The sequence below is a fragment of the Hippocampus comes genome, unplaced genomic scaffold (assembly GCF_001891065.2).
Source record: "Hippocampus comes isolate QL1 unplaced genomic scaffold, H_comes_QL1_v1.1 scaffold48, whole genome shotgun sequence".
Lineage (NCBI taxonomy): Eukaryota > Metazoa > Chordata > Actinopteri > Syngnathiformes > Syngnathidae > Hippocampus > Hippocampus comes.
Window position 1 is genome coordinate 61,495 of NW_017808403.1, and position 8,215 is coordinate 69,709.

The following is an 8,215-nucleotide window of genomic DNA, read 5'->3' on the forward strand; positions in this document are numbered from 1 at the left end:
CGCGGCGCCCCGGCCGTGACGCGTCCGCCCCGTGTGTGCCTTGGCAGGGTCTTCAAGTGCACCTTGTGCGCCTACAGCACCGTCAGTCAGTACCATTGGAGGAAGCACCTGCGCAATCACTTTCCCAGCAAACTGCACACGTGCGCGCAGTGTTCCTATTTTTCCGACCGCAAGAGCAACTACATCCAGCACATCCGCACGCACACGGGTGAGGGTCTCCGGGCGGGCGGGCGCCGGCGCCGACGGCGGCGTCGTCTAAGGCCGCTTGTCCCTTTTGCAGGTGTGCGTCCGTTCCGGTGCCCGTACTGCGACTACTCCAGCTCCCAGAAGACGCATCTGACCAGGCACATGCGCACGCACTCGGGTTCGTAGGGCACGCCGACGCCGCTCGTCCTCGCGTCGACTCCGGGGAGGGAGGCGGGGTCGCGAGACGTCGCGAGAGCCCGACCGCCGGACGCGTCTTTCGGACCGTAGGCCGGCTATTCCGAAGAATCGCCGTCGGCCGCCCTTTTCTTTTGCTGTTTGTGGGGGCGGGGGGCGTCATTTCATTCGTCCTGAGATTTTGTTCAAAGCTTTGAGAGTCGGGGCCCCGGCCGAGGCGCTCCCGAAGGTCGCTCGTCGAACGCGGCGGCGTCATCGGCGACGCACACGTGCTGCGTCGCCGATGACGACGTGCGCAACAAGCCCACGAGTTGCCTCGCGCCCCCGTTCAGTGGCCAGCAAAAAGGCCCGTCCTCCCGTCACCGACGTCTTGTCGTGGCGAGCGGACGTCTTGTCTGACGGCGCTAAAGCGTCTCTTGGACCAAACGCTTCGGGCCACCGGGAGCGCTGCCCACGTGAGCCGCAGAGAAGCAAAGTTGCTTGCTCACGCGCCACACTTCATCCCGCTATCTGGAACTCTGTGCCGGAGCCCCCCGCCCGCCCCTCCCTTTTGATCCCATTTTTCTCTTCTTGGGAGGGCTTCAAGTCAGAGCGTGCGGGCCCATCAGCACTTCGGACAGCTACGCTTGCAGGTACCGGGATGAAACGAGCGAGCGACTTTGCTCGGCGGCAGGTCGCGCGCTCGGCATTCGCAATGGCGCAAACGGTTTGGCGGAAGACGAGAAAGTTTTCGCACGTTCGTGTTGTCAGGTTGCCACGCGAACCGCTATCGTGCCCCACCGAGTGGCAGAAAAATGGCCTCGGCGCAAATCGGACTCGGCGTTTCCCACTCGAGGCGTCGTCATGACGCTGTTTTGGGCACTTTTTGAAATGAACACGTCATCCTAATAATTGTCCGCCAAATATGCGAGTCGGCCGGCCCCAAAAAACACAAATCCATCTCGGTCGGGCTTTCGTCACCAACATCGCCGTTGTCCCGCTTCTTGTTGTTGTGTAACCGCTACCGATGCACATGTATTGACAAGGCTTCATTGTTGTGACTTTTGTTTGTCCACTGAAGCATTCGAATGGCGCAACGACACGGTAAACTCTTCTTTGTGTGTGTGTGTGTGTGGACTTGATGTGTATGTGTATGTGTCTCGAGGACTTGGAGCTCGGTGGTAGAAGTCAAGAAGGTATTTTTCCTTGTAGTTTTATTTTCCTCGGGGCCGCTCTCATCTCGGGCGGATGCAAACTTCTTAAGCTCGGAAATCATGTGAAGTTGACGCCCCGTGCGACTCGAGCCCTCCTACAAAGTCAAGTGGGAAGTTTTCCACCAAAAAGGGGGAGGCGGTTGTGCACCCGCCTTGAAAACGTAGATGTGAAAATACATTCCGAGTCGGGGTCGAACAAGAAGAAAAAAAAAGGAATCCGCCAAGCGAATCCCTTTTGCCCCGCGCTCGTCTGCTGATAGTTTGCAATATTCCGTCAAATGTTTCGACGAGAGACGTTCCTTTTCACAGCCATAAAATGTCAGTCGGGTCGGATGTTGGGCGAGGTTGACGGCGCTTTGGTTTTTGCGCGCAGGTGAGCGGCCGTTCAAGTGCGACAGCTGCAACTACCTGGCCGCCAACCAGCACGAGGTGACCCGCCACGCCCGGCAGGTCCACAACGGCCCCAAACCGCTGGCGTGCCCCTACTGCGAGTACAAGACGGCCGACCGCAGCAACTTCAAGAAGCACGTGGAGCTGCACCTCAACCCCCGCCAGTTCCTCTGCCCGCTGTGCAAGTACGCCGCCTCCAAGAAGTGCAACCTGCAGTACCACATCAAATCTCGCCACTCGGGCTGCGACGTCACCGTCGACGTCTCCAAGGTCAAGCTGAGAGTGAAAAAACCCGAGCGGCCCGCCCGAGCCGACCCGTCGCGGGCCGGGGGGGGCTCGGACGGCCCGGGGCTCGGCGGGGAGCCGCTTCCACGGACGGGAAGGGGAGGAGATGCCCGGGAAACGCCGCGGCTCGGCGGACAACGCCGCGCGGGAAACCAGACAAAAGAAGAGCGGGGACAACCCGCAGGACGCCAAGGCCAAGAGAAGAGGCAAGAAGGCCACGGGCGACGGGCCGCCGCCAAAGGGCGAGCCGGAAGGGCCCGCGACGGCCGGCCGGCGAGACGGGAACCGGGGCGGCGACGGCGGGAGGAAGTCGGACCAGCGGGATCTCCTCGCTCGGCGCGCGGCCGCGCCCGAAGGCCCTCGCAAGGACGGCGAGGAAAAGTCCAAAAAGAGGAAAGCGGCCGAAGCGTTCGACCTTTCGCGCCCGAAGGACCGCCGGGCCCGAACGGGCAAGCGCTCGCCGTCGACCGCCAAACGGTCGTTCCCGTCCGGCTCAAAAGGCGGGGGAACCCTCCTCCGCGCCGCCGGCGCCGCTTCCCGGCCAGCGCGGCAAAGCCTCCGAGCCCGACGACGACGAAGGCGTCCACAGCAGCCACGAAGGAGGCGACGGCGACGTCAGCGACGGCGCCTCGGAGGGCAGCGACGACTCCGGACTCAACGGGAACGGCGCCGGCGTGGGCAAAACTTCGGAGACGCCCCCCCGTCAAGCCGGAGCTCCCGCCGAGCTCAAAGGTCACACGTGCATATTCTGCGACCGCCATTTCCCCGCGGAGCCCGAATACCGCCGCCACCTCCACCGCCACCTTGTCAACGTGTACTACATGAACGCCGCGGCGCCGGCGAGCGACTAGAAACGCCGGCAAGGCCTTTTGTCTTGGGGAAGCCGAAGGCGAGCCGTCAAACAATCCCGCCGTCGGGTGCGAATCGCGGCTTTCCGGACAAGGCCTCTTTTCTTGAACTTCAGCTCACGCTTGTCTTGTGTTTTATTGGGTGCAATATTCTTGTTTGTCGTCATGAAGGAGCCACGTGAGTCCACGTGACTTGATGAGGGTCGCGTCACCCCATCAAGTCTCTTGACACCCGCCGGGCGAACCTTGTTCAATCGCGGCACGTGTATTACGCGCTCGCGGTCAAAACATTCTAAACGGTTGCGCGCCCAATCGGACGGCCGCTCAGTCCGCGGCCTCGGCGACGCGACATTGTGACAATGTCCAAGATGAATCCGTGCGCTTTTCTTTCAGTTTCTTTTTCCACGCGGGCCTTTCCGAGGTCACACTCGGGTGAAATAAAGTTTTCTTGATCGGATGATGTTGTCGTGCCTTCATGAGCGCGCGGGCGCTTTTCCCTTCTTCTCGGGCCGCCGCCTCGGGCCGCCGGCGTCCCGCAGCGCCGCCGGCGTCAGCGCTTTGTAGGCGGCCGACTTGGGGACGCGCGCCCCCTTCAGGGAAACCACGTGAGGAAGTAGCGGCGGCGTCCTCAGGCCGTAGGCCGCCGAGGGCGGCCCGTGGAGCCTCAGCAGCGGCAGTTGGCCCTCAAACGCCGTCACCGCCACCCAACCTGCGTGGGCGGCCATTTCCGTCACGATGGGGCGCGGGTGCCCGCCCGCGGCGGCGGCGGCGACGACCTACCCGCGGACGACAGCTTGATGTCCGCGGCGGCCTCCGTGTGACCTTGACCCTCCAGCCGGAAATCCTGAGGCGCCAAGGCCGGAAAGTCTTTCATGCGCTGCGCCCCTCCCGCCGGCACCTGCGGACCAAACCACAAAAACGCCGTCAGCGCCGCCGGCCCCGCCCACATTTCGGAGGCGCCGCCCACCGCTCACCCCCAGCAGCTCGCGTCCGGCGTGTTTCTGGTAGACGGCGTCGGCTTTTTCCACGCTGCTGATGTGGACCGGAACTTGAGCGGAGGCCATGACGGAAAACCAGCAGGACTTTTCCCCCTGGAAGTCGACAAGGTTCTCCATCCAACCGTTTTCATGGCCGACGTCGGACAAAAAAATTCCGATTGCGCGTCTGGAGGTCCCTCGCGGCGCGGTGCCGGCACCCTTCGTGCGACTCTTCTTTTTCTTCTGATCGTTTCATTTTCTTTCTTTCTTTCGACATGGCCGTGCCGGCACGTTGCCATCGCTCGGTCCCGCCGCCGCGAGCGCGCCGCCGAGCCGTTTCGACCGGTTGATCTGGGGAGGGCTTCGGGTGCCCTCCGTCCGCTCGGCTCGCTTACTTGCTCGAGCGCGGTCATTTCCAAAGGGGGCCGCGAGCGCCGCGCGCAATTCGGTTGCGGGTTTGTCGACCTTTTGAGAACCAAGACTGGCGTTCTACGTCTTGGGTTTTGTTGGCGCCGACCTTGGAAAGTGTTTTTGCAGAAACGAGCTCATTTGGAAAACGCAAGTCGTAACTACAGATTTGTGCCGAACGAGAGCGAGACGAATAATTAACGAGAGTCGGCAAGCGGCAGAACCCGGTTCCCATTTGCTTCGAAGCGTCCTCCTTCGAAGGCGGCCTATTTTGGACGTTGAAGAAAAGCCAAACAAAAGACGCGCGAGGCGGAAATGGACTTTGGTGACGCTGGGCCTTCTTTGGTCGGAACCCCGCGCGAGCCGATACGAGTTTGCGCTCTCGTCCGATGGACTTTGTTGTCTCGCGTTGCCTGCGTGTTCCCGAGACGAATTTGCAGCCGCCGCCGTGGAGCGGAAGAGCGCGCGACTGTCACGGCGTCGCCGGCAGAGAAAGACGACAATGACCGCGGGAAGAGCGGATCGGCCGCAAATGAGAGTTGCGGTGCGAGGCCGTCGATCGGCGCGACGCCGCTTGGCTTCTTGCTTTTCGACGCTCACTGACCTCCAGGTAGTCGATCCTGGCCAGCGCGCCGACAAAGAGACTCATTCCGGGCTTCAGGACGAAGGTGCGAGGAACGATGGGCCGCGAGGGAACCACGGCTTGCACTTCCCGCTCGCCGAGCAGGCCGAGGATCTGCGGACAGCCGCGCGACGCGACGTTGGTCTCGGTCCGGGAGAAGCCGGCCCATCGCCGAGGCGGCACTCACGTCGCGTTCCTTCACGATTCCCGGCGTGTCAAACAGCCAATGCGAATCTTTGGGCTCGTCGGGGGTCGGCGCGCTGGGGCCGGCGGCGTCCTCTTTTCCTGCGTCAACGTTGATTGGTTAAAAGAAGCGGCCGGCAGCGCTGATGGCCCAATGGCGTCTCTCACCGGCGCTCCCGCGTTCTCCGTCGTCGTCGTCGTCGTATTCTCCGAAGGCCAACGCGTCCGGATCGAAGGCGACGGTTCCTCGTCCGACTTTGGGCTGGAAAGTTCGACCCACGCGACCTGGCACGCACAAAAAGACCGGCGGGTTGGGGCCCCGGTTGTGACGGTCGCGGCCCCGGAGCGCCGCCCTCTTCCTCCCCGTACCGACTAAGTATCCCTGGCGGCGGACGTCTTTGAGCGTCTTGGGCTGCTGCGGCGACGGGTCGTCCTCCGTCTCTCGGCGACGTTCCTCCAGGCGCTCGCGGCGTCGAAACATCCGGTACGGCGTGGGGTTGACGATGGGGAACTTGAGCAGGTCCAGAGTGGTCCCTGGCCGCGCGTCAGAGGAGAAGCGCGACAATCGGTCAGACGGCAACCCGCAAAAGCGCCCTTTGGCCGACCGCGCTCGCCCATCATCTTCGCGAAGCTTTTCGGGGCCAACTCCCGTCTGTCAAAAACAGCACGACGACGACGCGCACTCGTCGACTCGGACGTGGCCGAGCGCCTTGACGTCTCGGCGGTGTGACGCGTTTGCTGCCAAGGCGCCGTCCCTTCGGTGTCCGTCTCAGAGCTGTCGGCCGCCAAAACCAAACGCCCTTTCCGTACTTTTGAGGTCGCCGTTGTGGCGACTCGACGCAAAGCGGACGCGAGGCTCCCTCGGCGGGGACTTGAACGAGGACGCCGGCAGTCCGTGCGTTTGGCTCAGCGGGCCTCGACGGTAGCGCGGGTCGGAGCCAGGGACGGGTCGCCGTCGGAAATTTCGGGAAAACGAGTCCCTGTTGCCCAAACGGGCCAGTGACGCCCCCCCCCAAGCGATTATTTTTGGGCCGGCGCCATCGACAACTTTTCAAGGCATTTCCTTTTATCCGCGCGGCCCGGCGGTCTGGGACCACTTGATTTCTCCGGCGCCGCGGCAAACGTTCTGATCGGCGGTGGTTGTTTTTCAAGCGCAGACCCGCGGGACCCCCGGGAGACGCTCTTCCGTCCGAGGCTAACGCAAAGAAACGGGGACGCGCCCGCGGGGGATCCGGACACCCTCGGTGTGGAATTTGGGAAGCGTTTGGGACGAAGGGCGCAAGTCGGTCCGGCGACGCCACGGGCGGTCCTCTCGCTCACCGGGCCACGGGGAAACGGTGGCCTTGCCGACGACGTCGCAGGCTTCGGACTTGCAGTAGTCGGAGCGGAGCAGCGTATTGAAGAGCGTGGACTTGCCGGCGTTGGCGCTTCCCACCAGGTAGACGTCGCCTTTGTACTTCCACGCCCTCTGCAGGCCGGAGATCAGAGCCTCCACGCCGTAGCCGGTCTTGGCGCTGATCAGGTGGACGTCGCTCACCTGAGGCCCGAAGCCGGCGTCCCGACACCAGCGGCCCAGCTGCCGTCGGATTCGCTGCAGGTGGTTGGGCGAGTCGGCGGGAAGGAGGTCAATCTTGTTGCCCAGCACCACGACGCGCTTGTCGGCGCCCACCAGGTCCGGAAGGTCCGGCACGATGGAGTCGGGGACGTCCAGGAGGTCCACCACGAGGAGCACCAGCGCCCTCCGGGAGCGGATCGGCCGCAAGGCGCGGCGGAACTCGTCCTCGGACGCCTGCGGGTCGAGGGCCTTCCGGTGGTGGTGGCGCAGCAGGTGGCAGCGCTGGCAGGTGGCGCTGCGGAGACGGTCCTCCCGCAGCAGCGCCTTGTACTTCTCGCCGGGCAGGTAGCCCGGCAGGGTCGCGTCGGCGCAATGCAGGGTGGCGCCGCAACCCGAGCAGCCGGTCTCGCCGACGGCTTGCTCCGAATCCGCCGTCCCGTACATCTCGCGCTCGTCCTTCGCCGCCGTGCTCGGGCGCGGCGGGAAGTCGGCGTCGTGGAACTCAATGAGGGATTCCGCCCCAGTGCGCCAAGGAGGAAGCGCGGGCGGAGGCCGGCTCTGCTGCGAAAGGACACCCGCCTCCACGTCCGCGTCCTCCTCTGGATCTGAAAGGACACGAGACCCGTTCAAAGAGCGGCTGCTGCGGGAAATCGGACCACAAAGTGGAAGGCCGCTCAACAACGCGATGGGGCTCGCCGTCCCAAAAAGCAACTTTGAGGGGTGAGGCCCGGTTCACGGCCAGGATGACATTCTACATCATTTGCATTTTGTTTCATCAAATTCGCTTCAGAAGTCTGTGGAACTATTAGTATTTATTGTTTTGGTTTTTTTTTTTTGTTTTTTCAAAAATCCGTCGATAAAAGGCATCATCGTTTGAAAGACATTTTCCACCCGATTACTTTTAGTTTGGAAACAAAGTTGGATTTTCTTTTGATGAGGAAAATGATTTTGCAATTTTGGTTTTTGTGATTTCATCCGTTTTTGCGAACTCTCTTCACGCGGGTCAAAGGACGGCAACTCTGCGCGTCACGGTGGCTCATCTCCCGTCGCGTCAACAACGACCAGATCCTCTTCTGGCGCTCACGGGGGACTTTCAAAAAGACTAAAAGGCCCGAATCAACGTCTACTCCGCACTCCACCCGGTCTCACCGAGGTAAACAAGGCACGGTACGAAAACCTCCACGCAGGAGACCGATCGAAACGAACCAAGACGAGCCGACGCGGCGAAAGCGCGACTTGAAGTTCGCGCATGCGCGCCGCCGACCTGCCAGCTCCTCGAACCAGAAGCGTTCTTCCCGGTCGGGCTCCACGGTGCAGCCGCGTTCGAGTCCGCCGCGCGTTCGGCTGCTCCAGGCGCGTCCCGAAGCGGCCTC

At 62.7% G+C, this 8,215-nt stretch overlaps 2 protein-coding genes across 2 annotated transcripts in view; one reads left to right on the plus strand and one right to left on the minus strand.

Moving 5' to 3' along the window:
* rest (RE1-silencing transcription factor) overlaps nucleotides 1-3,100 on the plus strand; it is a 5,576-nt gene extending 2,476 nt beyond the window's left edge. Inside the window, exons 4-7 of the mRNA XM_019858194.1 lie at nucleotides 48-208; nucleotides 281-364; nucleotides 1,948-2,522; nucleotides 2,750-3,100. Of these exons, the coding sequence (XP_019713753.1) occupies nucleotides 48-208; nucleotides 281-364; nucleotides 1,948-2,522; nucleotides 2,750-3,100 (1,171 nt within the window). The remainder of the gene's footprint in view (nucleotides 1-47; nucleotides 209-280; nucleotides 365-1,947; nucleotides 2,523-2,749) is intronic.
* A 114-nt stretch (nucleotides 3,101-3,214) lies between these two features.
* noa1 (nitric oxide associated 1) overlaps nucleotides 3,215-8,215 on the minus strand; it is a 5,440-nt gene continuing 439 nt past the window's right edge. The window contains exons 2-10 of the mRNA XM_019858195.1: nucleotides 8,107-8,212; nucleotides 6,608-7,447; nucleotides 5,657-5,821; nucleotides 5,456-5,572; nucleotides 5,292-5,389; nucleotides 5,087-5,218; nucleotides 4,072-4,188; nucleotides 3,878-3,995; nucleotides 3,215-3,806 (exon numbers count right to left, since the gene is read on the minus strand). Of these exons, the coding sequence (XP_019713754.1) occupies nucleotides 3,571-3,806; nucleotides 3,878-3,995; nucleotides 4,072-4,188; nucleotides 5,087-5,218; nucleotides 5,292-5,389; nucleotides 5,456-5,572; nucleotides 5,657-5,821; nucleotides 6,608-7,447; nucleotides 8,107-8,212 (1,929 nt within the window). The 3' untranslated portion in view covers nucleotides 3,215-3,570. The remainder of the gene's footprint in view (nucleotides 3,807-3,877; nucleotides 3,996-4,071; nucleotides 4,189-5,086; nucleotides 5,219-5,291; nucleotides 5,390-5,455; nucleotides 5,573-5,656; nucleotides 5,822-6,607; nucleotides 7,448-8,106; nucleotides 8,213-8,215) is intronic.